The sequence below is a fragment of the Anser cygnoides genome, chromosome 35 (genome assembly GCF_040182565.1).
Source record: "Anser cygnoides isolate HZ-2024a breed goose chromosome 35, Taihu_goose_T2T_genome, whole genome shotgun sequence".
Taxonomy (NCBI): Eukaryota; Metazoa; Chordata; class Aves; order Anseriformes; family Anatidae; genus Anser; species Anser cygnoides.
The window spans coordinates 1,923,954-1,944,887 of NC_089907.1; the positions used below are offsets into that span (position 1 = coordinate 1,923,954).

At 60.3% G+C, this 20,934-nt stretch overlaps 1 protein-coding gene and 1 long non-coding RNA gene across 4 annotated transcripts in view; both read right to left on the bottom strand.

The window, feature by feature from the left end:
- PPP1R10 (protein phosphatase 1 regulatory subunit 10) overlaps nt 1-20,639 on the bottom strand; it is a 23,886-nt gene extending 3,247 nt beyond the window's left edge. The window contains exons 1-19 of one of the 3 annotated variants that reach the window (XM_066986664.1): nt 20,549-20,639; nt 19,397-20,046; nt 14,864-14,981; nt 14,688-14,774; nt 14,459-14,594; nt 13,410-13,461; nt 13,222-13,299; nt 12,966-13,136; nt 11,668-11,770; nt 11,471-11,580; nt 11,274-11,374; nt 11,027-11,174; nt 10,799-10,954; nt 9,573-9,819; nt 7,483-7,558; nt 6,886-7,116; nt 6,511-6,622; nt 3,995-4,096; nt 1,489-1,924 (exon numbers count right to left, since the gene is read on the bottom strand). In XM_066986664.1, coding sequence (XP_066842765.1) covers nt 1,489-1,924; nt 3,995-4,096; nt 6,511-6,622; nt 6,886-7,116; nt 7,483-7,558; nt 9,573-9,819; nt 10,799-10,954; nt 11,027-11,174; nt 11,274-11,374; nt 11,471-11,580; nt 11,668-11,770; nt 12,966-13,136; nt 13,222-13,299; nt 13,410-13,461; nt 14,459-14,594; nt 14,688-14,774; nt 14,864-14,970 — 2,453 coding nt within the window. In that variant the 5' untranslated portion in view covers nt 14,971-14,981; nt 19,397-20,046; nt 20,549-20,639. Of the gene's footprint in view, nt 1-1,488; nt 1,925-3,994; nt 4,097-6,510; nt 6,623-6,885; nt 7,117-7,482; nt 7,559-9,572; nt 9,820-10,798; nt 10,955-11,026; nt 11,175-11,273; nt 11,375-11,470; nt 11,581-11,667; nt 11,771-12,965; nt 13,137-13,221; nt 13,300-13,409; nt 13,462-14,458; nt 14,595-14,687; nt 14,775-14,863; nt 14,982-17,645; nt 17,722-19,396; nt 20,336-20,548 lie in introns of those variants that run through there. The other 2 variants (XM_066986665.1, XM_066986666.1) reach the window with 2 other exon arrangements.
- Nucleotides 329-1,479, bottom strand: LOC136788399 (uncharacterized). Its single transcript, XR_010827195.1, has 2 exons — nt 807-1,479; nt 329-755 (listed from the first exon to the last, which is right to left on the bottom strand). It is a non-coding gene; the product is annotated as an uncharacterized lncRNA (long non-coding RNA).
- Nucleotides 20,640-20,934: the final 295 nt, after the last annotated feature.

Here is a 20,934-nt window from a genome sequence, read left to right on the forward strand (position 1 = left end):
TCCCAGCATGCCCTGCTGCCTCTCCTAGATCCCCTGAGGGCAGGACTACAGCTCCCAGCATGCCTTGCTGCCATGCTAGAGCCCCCAGCCGGCGCCCCTGCTGGCCTACAACTCCCAGCATGCCTCACTGCCCTCCCAAGTGTTGGCCTACAACTCCCAGCAGGCCTCAGGGCCAACCCTACGCCCACCAGGAGGCACCGCAGGACTCCCAGCATGCCCTGCTGCCTGCCCTGGGGCTGCTGAGCGTGGGACTACAACTCCCAGCACGCCTTGCTGCCACGCTAGAGGCCTTGGCAAGCTTCACAAGGCCTCCCCAGCCCTCCTCGTGCTGGCCTACAGCTCCCAGCATTCCCCGCTGCCTTTTCTGGAGCCAGCTTGAAGCTGGACTACACCTCCCAGCATGCCCTGCTGCTTCTGGAGCCGTCTTGATGCTGGACTACGGCTCCCAGCATGCCCTGCGGCCTGATCTGGAGCCGCCTCCGTGCTGGACTACAACTCCCAGCACACCCTGGAACCCGTGGGGGCAGGACTCCACTTCCCAGCATGCCTTGCTGCCTGTTCTGGAGGCCGCTAGGTGCCAGACTACAACTCCCAGCATGCCTTGCTCCTTCTCCTAGAGCCACCAGGACTCAGGACTACAACTCCCAGCCTGCCCCACTGCCTCTTCTAGAGGCCTTTAGGTGGACTACACCTCCCAGCATGCTTCACGGCCTGGTCTAGAACCACCAGGGGGAGGACTCCACTTCCCAGCATGCCTCACTCCCACTCCTAGAGCCATGGGGGCAGGACTACACCTCCCAGAATGCCTCACTGCCTGCCCTAGATGCCACTAGGTGCAGGACTACACCTCCCAGCATGCCCTGCTGCCTCTTCTGGAGGCCTCTAGATGGACTACACCTCCCAGCATGCCTCACGGCCTGCTCTAGAGCCACCGGGGCCGGGACTACACCTCCCAGCATGCCCTCCAGGCGCAGGACTACAACTCCCAGCCTGCCCCGCTGCCCCTCCGGCTCCCTGCCCGCCCTGCAGCCGCCGCCGGGGCCCGGGGGGGGGCCCCTGGAGCCCCTTGGGGGGGGCCCCCAAAACCCCTTGGGCTGCCCAAAAACCCCTTGGGGGGGGGCCTAAAACCCCTTAGGGGGGCCTCAAAGCCCCGGGGGGGGCCCTAAAACCCCTTGGGGGGGCCCTAGAGCCCCATGGGGGGCCGGCGCCAGTCGGGGCCGCGCCCCCAGGGCCCGGGGGCTCGAGGGGCTGCAGCGGGTGGGGGGGTTCCCCGGCGGGCCCGTGGCCGCCCCCCCGCCAGCGGGGCAGGAAGGGCGGGGGGGGGCGGCGGCGGGGGCGGCGAGGGAGCCCCCACCGGCCCCTCCCATGCCGGCGGCGGCCCCCCGGGCCCCGGGGGGGGGGGAGGGCCGCCCCAAAGCCAGGCCCCCCCGCCGCCGCCGCCGCCGCAGCCCCCCCGCGAGGGCGGCGCCGGCGCCCCCCCGCATTTACCTCCTCCGTGGCCTCCGCCGTGGCCCCGGGGGTGCTCGCCGGGGTGGCCCCGCGGGTGCTCGCCGGGGTGGCCTCTGCCGTGCTCGCCGCCGTGGCCGCCGTGGCCCCCGTGGCCGCCGGAGGGGCCCCGGCCGCCGCCGCCGCCACCGGGGGGGCCCCCATTGCGCCCCCCGCCGCCGCCGCGGGCCCGGTAGGGGGCTTCGTTGCCGCCGCCGCGGCCACGGGCCCGGTGGAAGGGGCCACCGCCGCCGCCGCCACCACGCATGGGCCCCCCCCCCGCCGCCGCCGTGGGGGCTGCCCCGTAAGCCGCCGCCGCCGCCGTCAGGGGGGTCCCAGAAGTCGCCGCCGCCGCGCTGCTGCTGCGGGGGGGGCGGCCCCAAAAGGCGGGGGCCGCCCGGGAGCGGGGGCAGGCCGGGGCCCCCGCCGCCGTGAGGTCCTGAAAGAAAAAAGGGAGGGGGGGAAAAAGGGTTAGTGGGGGGGTTTGGGGTGTTAAAGGGGGCATTTGGGGGGCCTAAAGGGGGGTTTAGGGTCGGGGAGGGGGGATTTGGGGTGCGGAAAAGGGTGTTTGGGGGTCCTAAAGGGGCTTTTGGGGTTCGAAAAAGGCTGTTTGGGGGTCCTAAGGGGGCTTTTGGGTCCGAAAAAGGGTATTTGGGGGTCCTAAGGGGGCTTTTGGGTCCCGAAAAAGGGTATTTGGGGGTCCTAAGGGGGCTTTTGGGTCCCAAAGGGGGGATTTGGGTCCCGAAAAAGGCTGTTTGGGGGTCCTAAAGGGGCTTTTGGGGTCCAAAAAAGGGTGTTTTGGGGTCCTAAAGGGGCTTTTGGGTCCCAAAGGGGGCATTTGGGGGTCCTAAAGGGGCTTTTGGGGTCTGAAAAAGGCTGCTTGGGGGTCCTAAAGAGGCTTTTGGGTCCCAAAAGAGGGATTTGGGGTCCAAAAAAGGGTGTTTGGGGGTCCTAAAGGGGCTTTTGGGGTCCGAAAAAGGCTGTTTGGGGGTCCTAAAGGGGCTTTCGGGTCCCAAACGGGGGGATTTGGGGTCTGAAAAAGGGTGTTTTGGGGTCCTAAAGGGGCTTTTGGGTCCCAAAGGGGGCATTTGGGGGTCCTAAAGGGGCTTTTGGGTCCCAAACGGGGAATTTGGGGTCCTCAAGTGGGGTTATTCTGGTCCTAAAGGGAGGGTATTTGGGTCCTAATGGGAAGTTTTGGGGTCCTACAGCAGGGGTTTGGGGTCCTAAAGCTGAGGTTGCGTGGTCCTAAAGGGGGATTTGGCATGGCGGAGGGAGCGTTGGGGTCCTAAAGGGGGTATTTGGGGACCTAAAGGGGGATTCTGGGGGTCCTAAAGGGGCGTATTTGGGTCCTAAAGGGGATTTGGAGGTCCAAAAGGAGAATATTCGGGATTAGAGAGGGGTACTTGGGGTCCTAAAGGGGGTTTTGGGGTCCTACAGCAGAGGCTGTGGGGTCCTAAAAGGGGATTTAGGGTCTAAAACGGGGATTTGGGGTCCTAAAGCAGGTTCTGGGGACCTAAAGGGGGGTTGGGGATCCTAAAGAGGGTATTTGGGGGTCCTAAAAGGGAGTATTCGGGTCCTAAAGGGGTGATTTGGGGGACCTGAAGGGGGTATTCAGGTCCTAGGAGCAGGGGTTTGGGGTCATAAAGGGGAGTTTTGGGTCCTAAAATGGGGATTTGGCAGCAGGAAGGGGGGTTTCGGGTCCTAAAGGGAGGTTTTGGGGTCCTCAAGGGAGTATTCGGGGTCCTAAAGAGGGGTATTCAGGTCCTAAGGGGTGTATTTGGGGTCCTAAGGGGAGGTATTTGGGTCCTAAAGGATGTTTTAGGGACCTGAAGGGGGGTATTCAGGTCCTAAAGAGGGATTTGGGGGCGGGAAGGAGAGATTTGGGGACCTAAAGGGGGTTTTGGGGTCCTAAAGGGGGGTATTCAGGTCCTGAAGGGGGTTTTGGGGTCCTAAATGGGGATTGGGGGTCCTAAATGGGGGGTTCTGCAGTCCCAAAGGGGGGTATTCAAGGTCTTAAAAGGGGATATTCGGGATTGGGGAGGGGGATTTGGGGTCCTAAAGGGAGGTTTTCGGGTCCTAAAAGGGGTATTTGGGGACCTAAAGGGGGTATTTGGGGACCTAAAGAGTACTTTTGGGGTCCTTAAGGGGGGATTTGAGGTCTAAAAGGCATATTTGGAGGACCTAAAGGAGGTTTTGGGGTCTTAAAGGGGACATTTGGGGGTCCTAAAGGGGGGATTCGTGATTGGAGTGGGGGATTTGGGGTCCTAAAGAGGGTATTCAGGGTCCTAAAGAGGGTTTTTGTGATTGGGGAGTAGGATTTTTGGCCCTAAAGAGGGATTGGGGGGTCCTAAAGGGGGATTTTGGGATTGGGGAGCGGGATTTTGGGTCCTAAAGGGGGATTTGGGGTTCCTAAAGGGGTTCAGGGAGAGGTTCTGGGGGTCCTAAAGGGGGATTTGGGGATTGGGGAGGGGGATTTGGGGTCAGGCCCCCCCCTCGGAGCGCCCCTTACCTGGCATGGGGCCCGGGCCCCCCGGCGGGAAGTGCTGCATGGCTTTGGGGCCGGGCGCGAAGCCGTTGGCCATGGGGCCGGGACCCAGCAATCCGTGGGGCACTGCGGGGAGGGGGGGGAGATTAGTGAGGAGGGGGTGGTGCCACCCCAAAAGAGGGGTTTTGGGGTCCCTAACAGCACCTGGAGCTTGTCCCCTATAAAAGGGGACCACAAAACCCCACAGTGTTACCCCAAAAAAGGGGTTTTGGGGTCCCAAACAGAGTTCTGAGCTTGTCCCCTATAAAAGGGGACCCCAAAACCCCACAGTGTTACCCCAAAAAAGGGGTTTTGGGGTCCCTAACAGAGTTCTGAGCTTGTCCCCTATAAAAGGCGACCCCAAAACCCCCCAGTGTCACCCCAAAAGTAGGGTTTTGAGGTCCCTAACAGGGTCCGGAGCTTGTCCCCTATAAAAGGGGACCCCAAAAAACCCCTGGTGTCACCCCAAAAGAGGGGTTTGGGGGTCCCTAACAGCACCCGGAGCTTGTCCCCTACAAAAGGGGACCCCAAAACCCTACGGTACCACCCCAAAAGTGGGGTTATGGGGTCCCTAACAGCACCCAGAGGTTGTCCCCTATAAAAGGGGACCCCAAAACCCCCCAGTGTTACCCCAAAAGAGGGGTTATGGGGTCCCTAACAGGGTCCTGTGACCTTGTCCCCTATAAAAGGGGACCCCAAAACCCCCAGTCTCACCCCAAAAAAGGGGGTTTGGGGTCCCCAGTAGGGCCCGGAGCTTGTCCCCAAAACGAGGGGACCCCAAAACCCTACGGTGTCACCCCAAAAGTCGGGTTTTGGGGTCCCCAGCAGGGTCCTGAGCTTGTCCCCAAAACGAGGGGACCCCAAAACCCCTCGGTGTCACCCCCCAGGCATCCTGTCAGCGGGGTCCCCAAGCTTTGGGGTGCCCCATGCCCCCCCCCTTGTCACCCTACATCCCCCTCGTATCACCCCAAAGCCCCCCCCCCCCCGTCACCCCAAATCCCCCCCCGTGCCACCCCCGTCCCCAAACCAAGGTGACAGCCGCGTCACCCCCAGGCAGGGGGCGAAGACCCCAAAAGGTGTCCCCAAAAGGCCAGGGGGACCCCAAAGTGTCCCCAAAAGGCCATGGGGACCCCGCTGTCCCCCCCGTGTCCCCCCCCCGGCACAGGGACGGGTCCCTGGCGGTGTCCCCGATGTCACCGCAGGGGACAGGACCCGGAGAGGGTCCCCGAGTTGTGGGGACCCCAATAACCCGTCCCGTCACCCCAAAAAGCAGCCTCAGAGCCCCCCCGAAGTGCCACGGGGTTTGTCACTTGTCCCCAAACCCCTGCGGCCCCCCCCCTCCCCCCCCCCCGTGTCACCCCCGGGATGTCCCCAAAGCAAGGGGAAGGTGGCACGTCCCCAAAACGGAGGCGACCCCGAATGTCACCCCTGGGGACCCCAAATGTCACCCTAAAGCACAGGACATCACCTGGGGGGTGTCCCCAAGGCCAGGGGACCCCAAATGTCACCCCCAGGGACCCCAAATGTCACCTGGAGGCTGTCCCCAAGGCCAGAGGACCCCAAATGTCACCCCCGGGGACCCCAAATGTCACCTCGAGGTGCAGGACATCACCTGGAGGATGTCCCCAAGGTGAGGGGACCCCAAATGTCACCCCCGGGGACCCCAAATGTCACCCTAAGGCACAGGACATCACCTGGAGGGTGTCCCCAAGCAGAGGGGATCCCAAATGTCACCCCCAGGGACCCCAAATGTCACCCCAAGGCACAGGACATCACCTGGGGGGTGTCCCCAGGGCCAGGGGACCCCAAATGTCACTCCAGGTGACCCCAAAAGTCACCCCCAGGGACCCCAAATGTCGCCCCAAGGCACAGGACATCACCTGGGGGGTGTCCCCAGGGCCAGGGGACCCCAAATGTCACCCCGGGGACCCCAAATGTCGCCCCCAGGGACCCCAAATGTCACCCCAAGGCACAGGACATCACCTGGGGGGTGTCCCCAGGGCCAGGGGACCCCAAATGTCGCCCCCAGGGACCCCAAATGTCACCCTAAGGCACAGGACATCACCTGGGGGGTGTCCCCAAGGCCAGGGGACCCCAAATGTCACTCCAGGGGACCCCAAAAGTCACCCCCAGGGACCCCAAATGTCACCCCAAGGCAGAGGACATCACGTGGAGGGTGTCCCCAAGCAGAGGGGACCCCAAAACCACCCGAGGGACAACAACACGGGGGCCCAAACCTTGGGGACACCCCAATCTCCGCGAAAGGGTCCCTAAAAGCGTCCCCAAAGCGCCCCCAAACCCCACAGGACCCCCCCGGTGTCGCTCGGAGGCGGCGCCCCCCCCCCAAAGCCACGTGGGCCAGGAACCGGCCCCAAAACCACCCCCGGAGCCCCCTTTTTCGGGGGGTGGCGATTTGGAGGGAAACGGGGTGGGGGGGCAGGGCCCCGACCCTATAAATGACCCCAAAAGAACGGGGGGGTGCGAGGGGGGGGGAAGCCCACCTCCGGAGGGTCCCGGCGGCTGCCCCTGCAGGTTCCCGAGGAGGTGTTTGATTTTCTCCGAGTAATCCGGCTGCTTCAGCAGCTCCTCCGCCTTGTGGTTGTTAGGGCCGCCCTACAGGATCGAAAACAAATTGGGGGGGGGAAAAATAAATAAATCGTCACGGGGAACGGCCCTAAAACCCCCCCCCAAAACCCCAAACCGCCCCCCCCGCCCCCTTCCAACGCCGCCGCCGCCGCCCCCTCCCCCTTTTTTTCTCTAGGGTTTTCTTTTTGGTTTTGGGGTGCGTCCCCCCCCCTTTTTCTGTTGTTTTTTTATTTTTTGGGGTGTGCCCCCCCCCCCCCCATCATTCCCCGCCCCCTCCCCGCGCCGTTTACCATGATGGAGGTGAGGATCTCCTGCATGTTGATGGGGGCGGCGGGCGCCGGGCCCTGCGGGGTCTTGCCCGCCCCCACGCTCCCCATCAGGTTGGCCAGCACCGGGGGGAGCTTGGAACCCCCCCCGGGGGCCTCCGGGACCGGCGAGGAGGAGGAGGAGGAGGAGGAGGCGCAGCCGCCGCCGGGCTCGGGTCCTCCGTCGGGGTAGGGGCCCTCCTCGGCGGAGCAGTCCTGGGGAGGGCAGAGATCGGGGCGGGGGGGGGCGGGTTTTAGGGGGTTTCGGGGGGGTTTTAGGGGATATTTTTTTTTTTTAGGGGATTTGGGTTTTTTTTTTAGGGCATTTGGGGGGTTTTTAGGGCATTTGGGTGGTTTTTAGGGCATTTAGGAGATTTTTAGGGGATTTGGGTTTCTTTTTTAGGGGATTTGTTTTTTTTTTTTTTAGGGGATTTGGGGTTTTTAAGGGCATTTGTTTTTGTTTTTTTTTTAAGGGGATTTGGGGGGGGGTTTAGGGGATTTGGGGGGGGGGGGTTTGGGGTTTTTTTCGGGGGGTCCCTGCTGTGGCGGCGCGGCGGGGAGCGGCGCGGCTCGGCGGCTCACCTCGTCCAGCGGGATCAGCTTGGGGGGCAGCGGCTCGTAGGGCTCCAGGTCGGGCTCGTGGGGGCTGTCCGGGACCCTATAAAGGGGGGGGGGAAAAAGGCTCGTCAGCCCTCGGTCGATCCCCTCAGTGGATCCCAACCCCTCCCCCAGGGGATCCCAACCCCCCCCCAGAACATCCTCACCACCCCGAAGGGGACCCCAACCACCCCCCAGAGGATCCCAGCCACCCCCCCAGGCGTGTTCCCGATCCCCGCCCGCCTGCTCGAGATCCCAAAGGATTCCCCTAAAGGATCCCCCAGGATCCCGGGAGAGTCGAGGCCCCGCCATCGGCCTCCCCCCCAGATTTAGGATCCCTCTGGATCCGCAGGGATCCGGTTGCCCGAAGCCCCCCTCCGTGGTTCTACGTCCCCACTGGGAGATTTGGGCCCCGGAATCTGGTTCGGGATTCCCCCCCCACCCCCATGGGATCACGGCCTCCGGATCCTCGCAGATCCCAAGGGATCCCAGCTCTGGATCCCCAGCGACCCCACAAGATTCAGGCCCCATCACTCTGCCCCCCCACACACTCCTTCAGATCCCCCAAGCTCTGGGATCCGCTGACTCCACACCCTTGGGATCCAGGCTCCTTTAAGGGGATCGGGGATCTGCCCTGCCCCCCCCCCAGCAGATCCCCAGGAATCCCGAGGATCCACACCCCATAACCACCCCCCAAACCCCACAGCAAGGATCCACAGGATCCCGCAGGACCCCTCACAGCAGGGCTCAGGGTGCCCCCAGCCATTCAGGGGCCCTGCTGCCCAGTGGATCCCAAAGGATCCTGAGGGATCCGGGCCCCAGAGAGTTCCCCCCAGGCTCTGGGTTCCTTAGGGCTGCCATGGGATCTGGCCTCCCCCAGTGGATCCTCCCGCTGGATTTGAGGAAACCCCCGGTGACCCCAAGGGATCAGGGATCCAGGGATCCACTCCACAACCCCCAGCCTCCAGGAACCCTCCAGATCCACCCCAAGCAGCCCTGGGGGGTGAATCCAGCCTCCCCCAGTAGATCCTCCCCCTGGATTTGAGAACCCCCCGGTGATCCCAAGGGATCAGGGATCTACTCCGCAACCCCAACCCAGCCCCCAGGATCCCTCTGGATCCACTCCAAACGGCCCTGGGGGTGGATCCGGCTTCCCCCAGTGGATCCTCCCCCAGTGGATCCGAGGAACTCCCGGTGGTCCTGAGGGACCAGGGATCCAGGGATCCACTCCACGACCCCCAGCCTACATGATCCCTCCAGATCCACCTCAAACAGCCCTGGGGGGTGGATCTGCCCCCCCCCCCCCCAGTGGATCCTCCCCCAGTGATCCCGAGGGATCGGGGATCCAGGGATCCACTCCACAACCCCCAGCCTCCAGGATTCCTCCAGATCCACCCCAAACAGCCCTGGGGGGTGGATCCGGCCTCCCCCAGTGGATCCTCCCACTGCATTTGAGGAACCCCCGGTGATCCCAAGGAATCAGGGATCCAGGGATCCACTCCACGACCCCCAGCCTCCGGGATCCCTCCAGATCCACCCCAAACAGCCCTGGGGGGTAGATCCGGCCTCCCCCAGTGGATTTGAGGAACCTCCAGTGATCCCAAGGGATCAGGGATCCACTCCACAACCCCCAGCCCCCAGGATCCCTCTGGATCCACCTCAAACAGCCCTGGGGGGGGATCCAGTATCCCCCAGTGGATCTGGCCTCCCCCAGTGGATCCTCCCCCAGTGGACTTGAGGAACCCCCGATGATCCCGAGGGATCGGGGATCCAGGGATCCACTCCACAACCCTGAGCCCCCAGGATCCCTCTGGATCCACCTCAAACAGCCCTGGGGGGTGGATCCGGCCTTCCCCAGTGGATCCTCCCCCAGTGGATCCTCCATCTGGATTTGAGGAACCCCTGGTTATCCCGAGGGATCACGGATCCAGGGATCCACTCCACAACCCCCAGCCTCCGGGATCCCTCCGGATCCGCCCCAAACCCCTCCAGGGAGTGGCGAATCCGTCCCGAAACGACCCCGGGATCCTCCGGGAAGGGGCGAGAAGAGGGATCGAGGGGGGGGATCCGCTCACCGATCCTTGGAGAGGAAGATCTCCTGCAGGATCCCCTTCTCCCGCTCGGCCTGGGTGAAGCGCTCGCGGCTGCCGCTGCCCGGCACGACGAGGGGCGCGGGGAGCTCGAGGAGCTTGGGGTAGACCCAGGGCACCTTCTCCTCCATGGCGTCGTGGCTGAGGCGGCGCGCCGTCTCGAAGGCCTCGCGGTCCTTCAGCATCTCCCGCTTGGCCGCCTCGCCGAAGTCCTTGATCTTGTTGACGTTGACTGTGGGGCGGGAACGGGGTCAGCGGCGCGGGGATTAACGGGGTCAGGGCCGCGGGGGCAGCGGGGTGAGGGACGCGGGGGCAGCGGGGTGAGGGACGCGGGGTTAGGGACACGGGGACAGCAGGGAAAGGGACGTGGGGGCAGCGGGGTGAGGGGCACAGGGATAACGGGGTAAGGGACGCAGGGGCAACGGGGTCAGGGGCACGGGGACAATGGGGTTAGGGGCACGGGGACAGCAGGGAAAGGGACGTGGGGACAGCAGGGTGAGAGACGTGGGGGCAAGGAGGAAAGGGACAGGGGGACAATGGGGTCAGGGACACGAGGGCAATGGGGTCAGGGATGTGGGGACAGTGAGGAAAGGGACAGGGGAAAGCAGGAAAAGGGACACGGGGACAATGGGGTCAGGGACACGAGGGCAACGGGGTCAGGGATGTGGGGACAGTGAGGAAAGGGACATGGGGACAATGGGGTGAGGGGCACAGGGACAGCAGGAAAAGGGACGTGGGGACAACGGGGTCAGGGGCATGGGGATAGCAAAGAAAAGGGACATGGGGACAATGGGGTCAGGGACGTGGGGACAGTGAGGAAAGGGACGCAGGGGCAACGGGGTCAGGGGCACGGGGACAGTGAGGAAAGGGACACGGGGACAATGGGGTGAGGGACACGGGGACAGCAGGAAAAGGGATGTGGGGACAGCGGGGTGAGGGACGCGGGCACAAGGAGGAAAGGGAGACAGGGACAATGGGGTTAGGGACACGGGGACAGCAAGGAAAGGGACGTGGGGAGAATGGGGTGAGGAACGCGGGGACAGCAGAAAAAGGGACATGGGGACAATAGGGTCAGGGGCACGGGGACAGCAGGAAAAGGGACGTGGGGCCAACGGGGTCAGGGGCACGGGATCAGGGACGCGGGGGCAGAGAGGAACGGGACACGGGGGCAACGGGGTCAGGGCCGCGGGGCCGCACTTTTTGGGGCTCACCTCGCTCGGTCTCGTCCAGCTCGAAGTAGAAGTACTCCCGCAGCTTGCCCTCGTCCGCCCAGCTCACCGTTTTCTTCTTCCGCCCTTTTTTCGTCAGCTGCGCCCCCTCGGCGGGGCTCTCGGCCGCTTTGGCTTCGCCTCCCGGTTCCGCCGAGCCTTTTGGGGTCAGGGATTGAGCACCGCGGGGTCGCCACAGGCCCCGGGAGCCGCTTTCGGGGTCGCGCTCACCTGGATCGAGAGGCTCCGGCACCTCCACCGCCGGCACCGGCGTGCCCGGCCGCTCCGTCTCCATCGGCTCCGAGGCGGCGGCGGGCTCGGGGGAGGAAGGTTTGGCAGAGCTGCTTTCGGTCGCCGGCTTCCCCTCGAAAGGACTGGGCTGAAAACGGGGTTGTGGGGGGAAAAAAGGGGGATTTTAGGGTTTCGCATCACCCCCGCGAGCCCTTTCAGCTCTCGGCCAGCCCCGAAACCTCCTTACTTTGGCCGCCGTGGGGGACAGCACCTTCTTTTTCTTCTTGATTTTGATCCCGGGGATGGGAGCGGAGTTGAGGGCGTCGAGGAAACCGAGCCCCTCCATGGCTAAAAAAAAAAAAAGGGGGGGAAATAAAAGGGTTATCCCAAAAAGATCGGGGCCGCCCCGCCGGCCCCGGCCCCGTTTGCGCGCCCCCCACTCACGCTGCGGGGGGATGATTTTCACTTTGATCTCCTTGGTGGCGTTGGGGGTGGTGTTGAGGGGTTTGTATTTCTTCTCGGCGGGGGGGTTGTCGCCGGGGAGGGACGAGGCGCTGCGGGATAAAGGGGTGGAGGTGAGGAACGGCCCCAAAAACGCACCCCAAAGCCCCCCCGGGAGGCCGAAAGCCCCCCGGACTCACTTTTGCCTCTTGATGGGCATGGGCTTCAGGTTGTATTTGTCGGCCGCCGAGGAGGAGTTGGCTTTCTTGGAGGGGGCGAGCGAAGGGGTCTCCATCTCCAGCCCTGCGCGGAGCCAGCGTTAGTGGGGGACGGGGCGGGGTGTTGGGAGCTTCCCATGGCCTCTGAAACCCCTAAAAACTGCATCCCAGCCCCCAAAACCCCTAAAACCTGCATGCTGACCCCCAAAACCTGCATCTCAACCCCCAAAACCCAACAAAACCTCCATCCCCGACCCTGAAAACCCCTAAAACCAGCATCCTGACCCCTAAAACCTGCACCCCCGACCCCTAAAACCCCTAAAACCTGCATCCCCCAACCCCTAAACCCCATAAAGCCTGTGTTCCCTGACCCCTAAACCCCCATCCTTTTATCCCTAAACCCTCAAAACCCCCATCCCATTACCCGTAAAACCCCTAAAACCCCCAAAACCGGCATCCCATCACCCCTAAAACCCCTAAAACCTGCATCCCCTGATTCCTAAAATCCCTACCCCATGACCCCTAAACCGCCCCAAACCCCCAAAACCTGCATCCCCTGACCCCAAAACCCCCACCCCACTACCCCTAAACCCGTAAAACCCCCATCCCACTACCCCTAGACCCCCAAAACCCCCATCCCACTACCCCTAGACCCCCAAAACCCCCACCCCATTACCCCAAAACCCCCAAAACCCACACCCCATTACCCCAAAACCCCCAAAACCCCCACCCCATTACCCCAAAACCCCCAAAACCCCCACCCCATTACCCCAAAACCCCCAAAACCCCCACCCCATTACCCCAAAACCCCCAAAACCCCCACCCCATTACCCCAAAACCCCCGAAACCCCCAACCCCATTACCCCAAAACCCCCAAAACCCCCACCCCATTACCCCTAAACCCTTAAAACCCCCATCCCATTACCCCTAAACCCCCGAAACCCCCATCCCATTACCCCTAAACCCTTAAAACCCCCATCCCATTGCCCCTAAACCCCCGAAACCCCCACCCCATTACCCCAAAACCCCCATCCCATTGCCCCTAAACCCTTAAAACCCCCATCCTATTACCCCTAGACCCCCAAAACCCCCATCCCATTACCCCTAGACCCCCAAAACCCCCATCCCATTGCCCCTAAACCCCCGAAACCCCCATCTCATTACCCCTAAACCCCCAAAACCCCCACTCGATGACCCCCAAAACCTCCAACCCCCCCCTAAAACCCCCCAAAACCCCAAACCCCACAGCCCCAAACGGGGCGGGGGGGGCCGAACCCTACCGGTGGAGCGGAACTTGGCGTGGCTGGGGGCGGTGGTGCGCAGGGATTTGGGTTTCTCCCTCTTCTTCTCGGGCGCCTCCTCGGCTTTCGCCTCCGATTTGGCCTCCTGGGGTTTCTCCTGGACGGGCGTTTTGCTTTTACTTTCCTCTTTCCGCTTCTTTTTGTCCCGTTCTGGGGGGGGAAAAAGGGGAAAATGAGTCTCGGGGGGGGGGTTTGGGAACAAGGGGGGGGAATAGGGAACGGGGTCGGGGCTCACCTGCGGGCTGGGCGCTGCTCTGGGAGCGGATGACGCCCATCCAGTCGCTGACCAGGATGGAGGCGAGGCGGCGAAGCTCTGGGGGGACGGGGAGAGGGGTTAGGGGGGGTCCTGGGGGGGTTTTGGGGTGGTTTGGGGGGGTTTCGGGGAGGGTTTTGGGGTTTTGGGGAGGGGGCGCTGCCGCTCACCTTCGTCGTCGCTCGATTTGCTGAGCTGCTTCACCAGCTTGGCGGTGTTGTTCTGGGAGAGGGGGGAGAGGGTGATGGGGGGTCACAAAAACCTCCCCAGGGGGGCACAAAAACCTCCCCAGGGGGGCACAGACCACCCCGGGGGGGACAAAACCCTCCCTCGGGGGACAAAAACCACCCCAGGGGGCACAAAGAGCACCTGGGGGGTCACAAATCTCCCCAGAGGAGACCCGAAATCACCCCGGGGGAACCCAAACCACCCCGGGGGGGACAAAAACCTCCCTGGGGGGACATAAACCACCCTGGGGGGGGGGAAAGACCACCCGGGGGGGGCAGAAAGACCACTGGGGGACACACAACGACCACCCCAGGGGCACAAAGTACCCCTGGGGGGACAAAAACTACCCTAGGGGACACACAGACTGCCCTGGGGGGGGCAAAAACCTCCCTGGGGGGACACAGACCACCCTAGGGGGGTTCAAAACCACCCCGGGGGGGCCAAAAACCATCCCGGGGGGACAAAGACCACTGGGGGGGACACAAAAACCACCCCAGGGAGGCCAAAACCACCCTGAGGGGGCACAAAACCCACTTGGGGGGCCCCAAAGCACCCCAAGGGGGCCCCAAAGCACCCCAGGGGGGGCAAAAACCATCTGGGGGACCCAAAAACCACGCCGGGGAGGCCAAAAACCGCTGGGGGGGACCTCAAAGCACCACTGGGGGGGGCACAAACCACCCCAGGGGGGACAAAGACCACCGGAGGAGACCCAAAAACCAGCCCGGGGAAGGCCAAAACCACCCCAAGGGGGCCAAAAACCACCCCAAAGGGGCGCAAAAACCACTTGGGGGGGCACCCAAAGCACCCGGGGGGGGCCAAAACCACCACAGAGGGGACAAAGCCCACTGGAAGGGACCCAAAAACCACCCTGGGGAGGCCAAAAACCACCCCGAGAGGACATAAAAACCACTGGGGGGGCCCCAAAGCACCCCAGGGGGGCCCAAAAAATTCCTGGGGGGGGCCAAAAAATCCCGGGGGGGGCTTCTCTCACCTGTTTGAGGTGGTCCACGGTGAGGGGCAGGTGCTGCAGGGTGAGCAGGATCTGCTGCAGGAAGGGGACGTTGTTGGAGGCCTTGGAGCTGGTGAGCCAGGTGTTGAGGAGCTTGTAGCCCCCCACCCGGATAAATCTGGGGGAGGGAGAGAAAAATAAATAAAAATTCGTTAAAACAGCTCCCCCGGGGAGGAGTTTTGGCTCGGGAGGGGGTGTGGGGGGGTCTTACTTGGCGAGGATGTCGTGCGCCCGCGTCTGCAGGAGGATGTTCAGGTAGATGCAGCGGCTCACCAGCTTCTGCGAGTCCTTCATCAGGCTGGGGGGGGGGAAAAAGGGGGCGTGAGACCCCCTTTTTGGGGTCGGGGGGGGGGCACGGGGAGGGGGCAGGACGGGGCCGGGACTCACTTGAAGATTTTGGTGATGCCCTCGGTGCTCTTGACCTCGCCATCGCGGCCCAGGAAGCAGTCCAAGCCCTTGAGGAGCTCCTTGGGGTCGATGGGGCCGGAGCCCATGGCAAAAAGCCCTAAAAAAAAAAAGAGAAAAAAGGGGGATTAGGGCGAGGATGAGGATGGTACGAACCCCCCCCCCCTCATTTCGCTGACGACCCCCACCCCAAAAGACAAAAACATCAACGGAACCACTCACACACATCCGCTTAGAGGACAAAAAACAAGGTTTTTTGCCCCAAAATGCCATTTTCCCTACAAAAACGTAGCCATGATGCACGGGGGGGTCCACGGGACGCCCCAAAATGACACCATCGGAGCCAGCATCAACCCCAAACCCAACCCCCAAAAAGCTTCCAGAAGCTGGTTTGGGGCTCGGGGGGCCGCTGGTCCCCGGGGGACAAAACCCTAATGGGGTGCCCCGACCCCACGGGCGGCTTAAGGTCTTGATCTCACACCCCAAAAGCCCCCTTTTGGCCCCAAAAGCGCCTTTTTCAGCCCAAAAGCCCCCCTTTTTGCCCCCAAAAGCCCCCTTTTCAGCCCAAAAGCCCCCCTTTTAGGCCCAAAAAGCCTCCTTTTGCGCCAAAAGCCCCCTTTTTGGCCCCAAAAGGCCCTCTTTTCGCTCCAAAATTCCCCTTTCGGCCCCAAAATTCCCCCTTTTCACCCCAAAACGACGGGTCCGAAGGTTGCAGCGGGGGCGAACGGATCCATCCCGTAATGTTTCACCACGGGGACTCCCGGTGTCCCCCAATCCCCCATTTCTCGCCCCAAAAAGCGCCCCTAAAGCAGCACCGGGGCCGCCGTGCGTCACCCTGGCCATGTAATTAATGGCCGAGGCTGTAATTAAGCCTAATTAGCACTCGTTAAGCCAAGCTAGCTCAGCTCCAAAGGGGTTTTTTCCCCCTCTGTCCCTTTTTGGGGTGCTCACACCCCATTAATGACCCGGCCCTGCCCTCGATCCGAGGGGATTTCGGCCTGGCTGACGTCAAGCCGCCTCCTAATTAGCGCTAATTAAGAGCTTCACCGGCTTACTGCCGCCCTCGTTACGTGCGGGGTTGGCTAACGAAGGGGAACCAGGAGGAAACACGGCCCTAAGGAAGGCCAGGAAGAATTCAGTGTGGTTCTTTTTTTTAATCTTTTGGGGTTTTTTGGGGGGTAAAACCCCAAAGCCCCTCCAATTAATGAGCCAAATTAACGAGCCGCGCTTCGTTAAGCCTCGTGGTAAAGGATACAGGCGGCGGAGCCCCTCGCCGGCCACGGCCCCCTCTGCAAAGACACAAGAAAAGTTAAAATCCAGCACAAAAAACCCTAAAAGTGTTCCTCCCCCGCTGAAAAAACGGGGGTGGGGACGAGTTTAACCCAAACCGGGGCTTTTTAACCTAAAATTTAGGGGTTTAGGGGGGCCGACAGCGGTCGCGCCCCCGTGTTCGGGGTCCCTGGGGGCCGCGGCCCTGTTTGGGGGGGAATTTTCCACCTGGAAAATGCCCTAAAATGAGAAATTTGGGGGGGTTACCCCCATTTTTAGGGTGGTTTCCCCCATTTTTAGGGTTTTTCCCCCCACTTTTGGGGGGTTTTCCCCGTTTTTAGGGGGGTTTCACCCCTTTTTAGGGTTTTTTCCCCCATTTGGGGCGATTTTCCCCCCTTTTTAGGGTTTTTCCCCCATTTTCAGGGGCAGGCACAGAAGCCAACACCAAGCACAGCCCCACCACCACCAAGGGGGGGGGCAAAAACACCACTGGGGGCCCCAAAATGACCCCAAACCCCCCAAAACGGGGGAAATCACCCCTGGGGGGGCAAATCACCCTTGGGGGGGCAAATCCCCCCCAGGCCCTGGCCAGGGGGTTTGGCTCAGCCTGGCCCCACCTCACCCCATTTTTTAGGCCTTTTTTTGCCCGTTTTTCCCCCAAAACGCTCAGTTTGGGGACACAAACACCCCCCCCCCCCGACCCCCCGCCAACAACAGGAACCACCAAAATCCCCGTTTCTGCCTTTTCCAGCCCGGTTTTGCCCGATCCCGAGCCGGAGGCCGGGCTGCAAAACCGCCTCACCCCACAGAGAAAGGGGGGGGACCCCAAAAAATGGGGCTGGGGGGGGCACGGGGGCTGCCCCCCCATTTCGCTCCCACCCCCCTTGGGAAATGCTACCACTGCGCCGGGAGGGGCTCTGCCGGTATTTTGGGGCGAAATATTTTAAAAAGATTAAAAAAAGGGAAGGAATATCGAATTTTGGGCACTTTTTAACCAAAATCCTTCGGATTCGGGCTCTTTTTAACCAAAATCCTTCGGATTCGGGCTCTTTTTAACCAAAATCAGGTGCTGAGGGTCTGCCACGGGAGCCGTTGCTGCGCGGAGGAGGGCGATGGCAGAGAGAAAAAGATCAAAAGATATCAAAAATTATTAAAAGATACCTAAAAGTATATCAAATATATTAAATATATATATAAATGTAAAAAAATATATACAAAATGTATAAAAATATATATAAAAATGTCTAAAAATACTTATAAAGATGTATAAAAATACATATAAATTTATAAAAATACATGTAAATATACAAAAATACATATAAACATATAAAAATATATATATAAATGTATAAAAACCTATTAAAAATATAAAAAATATACAAAAGTATAAAAAATATCTAAAATATATTACAAACACACTAAAAAATATTAAAAAGGGGGGAAGTAAATTAAATTTTAGGAACAAAGGTTGTGAAATGTTTGGTTTTTGGCTTACCCGGCGGGTTGTGGCTGTTCCCCTCCCTTTTGCTGGTTAAAAAAAAAGGCAAAAACGGTCAAAAACGAGGCTGGGGGAGGCTGAGCCCCCAGCCCCAAAAAAGGGTATTTTGGGGGGTCTGGGGGGGGGGGCACGGCCCGGTGGTAGCATTTCCCTCGTGGCGCAAGAAATCCCGGGTTGCGAGACGGCTGGCGGGGGAGAAAATAGGGAAAAAAAATTAATAAATGGTTAAAAACGTTTAAAAATATAGTTTTTGGGGTCGGGGGGGTGGGGGGCAAAGGCTGGATCCTAAAAGGTGCCGGGGTCCTGCAGACAAAAGCAGGGGGGGTGGTTAAAAGGGGGGGGGGGGGGGGGGGGGGGGGTCTTGGGGGATTTGGGGGGGTCTTGGGAAGGGGGGGTCTTAGGAAGGGGGGGGGGGGGAAGGGGGGGGGGGGGGGAAGGGGGGCCCCCCCCCCGGGCGAGGGCGGCCGCAGTGGGAGGGGTTTTGCTGGGAGCGGCGGCAGCACGGGCAGGGCCTCGGGGAGGCCCCCGGCGCCATTTTAAGCGGAAAAAGAAGGATTTTGGGGTCGGGGGGTTAGGCGAGAAAACAAAGAGAGGGGAGACAATAAAAAAAGAAAAATACGGGTTTAAGAGCGACAGCACGACCCCCCCCCCCCCCCCCCATGTCCGTAATCCTATTTTTTTTCCGCCCTACACCAAAAAAAAAAAACAAAAAAATCAAGTTAAATCCAAAGGGGGGTCCCAAAAGAAGGGGGGGGGGGGGGAGCGAAACCGAGCCCGGAGGGGGGGGAGCGGGGGGCGAGAAACCTGCAAGGAAATAAATAAAAAATAAGGGAAAAAATAAAAGAGAAGCAAGAGGGGACAAAGAGCGGGCGCGCGGCCGCGCCATGTTGGGGCCGAGCGCGTGCGGAGCGTCGTTTTTTTTTTAAAGCCACCTTTTTTTCCCCCCCCCGCCCCGTTTTTGGGGCATTTTCTCCTCGTTTTTAAACCCCAAACGGGTCATTTTTAGGCCTAAAAACCTGCCTAGCAATCTTTATTGCTAGATTGCAACCGCGAATTCCCACCACCACCACCACCCCCCCCTCCAATCTCCCAGCACCATTTTGGGGTTTTTTTTTTACCCTCCCCACCCCGTCCACCCGACGCCATTTCCCCACGCGCAAAAAAAAATCCTAAAAAAAAAATAATTGGAATTTAAAAAAACAAAAAAAAAAGGATTAAATCAACAAAATTCCAACATTTCGAATTTAAATTAAAACCCGCAGAGCTCGCTCCCGCCCCGGCGCTGCCTACCTCGGCGCAGCCCCCTCGCCCCTTAAAAAAAATAAAAAATAATAATATAAAAAAAAAAAAAGCTGCCGCAATCTTTATGTACAGATTGCTCCCTTTTTCGGCCCAAAAAACTGGGGTCTCCCACACAAAAAAAAGCGAGTTTTTGGGCTCAAAAACACCGCCAGCTTTTGCGTGGGAGCTCATGAACCCTTCAGCAAGCGCCCGGAGCTCGCTACGTGCTCCTTTTTTTCCCCCCCTAAACCTTATTTTTTTTCCTTTTTTTCGGTGTTTTTTTTTTCTTTTTTAACCAAAACGCCCCCGATTTTAAGGGTAAACCACCTGAAACGAAGCCTAAAACGCCCTCCTCGAACCACACACTCGGGGGCTCTTCCTCCCCTCCTTTGGCACCAAGGAGGGCTTCTTTTTTTTGGGGCGCTTTTGCCCCTTTTTCGGGGCTTTTTGTAAAAGGCAACACTTACTATCCAATTTTTTTTCTCGGCGACAGCGCTTCAAGGTTTGGATTTTGGCATTAGTGGTGTATTAGCGAAAAAAATTCTTTGTTTTTGCTCATGGCTTTAAAAAAGAAAAAAAAATACAGCAACTTTTTTTTTTTTCTCTCCTGGTGGTGGTCCTTGGTTTTGTTTTTTTTTTTTTGTATTTATGTTTTTTTTGTTTTTTTTTTGGAGGAGGGAGAGAGGAAGGAGGTAAATTGCGTATTTCTGTCGAGCTAAACCTTGGGGGGTGGGGGGGGAAAAAAACCAAAAAAAAAAGTTGCTTTTTCCCAAAAAGAAAAAAAAAAGAGAAAAATCTGATCGAGGAAAGGGAGGGGGGTAAAGGAAAGGGGAGGGGGGGGGAGAGGTTTGTTTGTTTTGGGGGGAAAGAGAGGGAATTATGTTTAAGTGGCGAAGTTTCCTTCACAAAGGAGAGTTTGCGACGGCTTCCCCAAGACGGTCCGAGGCTTTTTTTTTTTTTGGGTTGATTTTTGGGGTCTTCGGGGGCAGCAGGGGGGGGTTCGCTTTGGTATTTTGGTCCCCGGGCTTTTCTCGTGGCAAAGGCGACGGCGGTTTTTTGAGATTTTTTTTGTTTTGTTTTGTTTTTTTTTTTGTTTCTCTCTCGAGAGCAGCCAAACCTGGAGCGGGGAGAACAAGCGAGGGGGAAGGGGGGACACGACAGTGAGTAAAAATCGAAATTAAAAGGAAAAATAATAATAATTAAAAAAAAAAAAAACACGACACGATTAGCAGTCAGCATCCCCGGCGTGGCTTTAAAATTAATGGGGCGGGGTGAGAAATAAAAAAATAAACGACGGGAAGCGTCGTTTGAAGGCTGTGAAAGCCGGAAGAGGGGATTCGGGGCATTTTTAGAGGGTTTTCTCCTCAGTTCTGAGGTAATAAAAGCCTGGAAGCCCTCCCCCCCACCCCCCCCCGCGTGGCTAAAAGGGGGGGAACGCGCTAGAAGGGGGGGGGGGGGGGGCCGCCGCTTGGTGAGGGGGAAAAGAACGCTGGCCCTACAGTGGGGGGGGGTGGCCCCGGGGCCCTCCGCAGCCCGGGAGGGGGGGCGCGGAGCCCCCCCCGCCGCTGCCCGCCGCCCCCGCCGCCCCGCCGCCCCCGCAGCGGGAGCTCTGTACTCACCTCTAACCAGACCCCAGAATGGCGGCGGGGCGGCGCGGGCGGCGCCTTTTATACCCGGCCCCGCCCGCCGGCGCGCGCCGCCCGGCCACGCCCCCCTCCCGCCCGCCCTTCACGAGCCGCCGCGCGACCTTGAGGCCGGCGGCGCGTGCGCGGAGGGGGAGGGGGCCCGGCGCGGCGCGCATGCGCGGCCGACGCCCGCTATTGTTCCCCGGGCCGTGTGGCGCAGTTTTTATTCGGGGGCGCGCAGTGCGCATGCCCGGGGAGCAGCTCCCCTCCCTTCACCGCAATCCGCGCACGCGCACTGTCTGTTTTCCGTTTTTCTATCTTTTTTTAGTCAATAATCGGCGTAAAGCCCTGGGGGGCTCCTGAGGGGAGGAAAAGGAAAT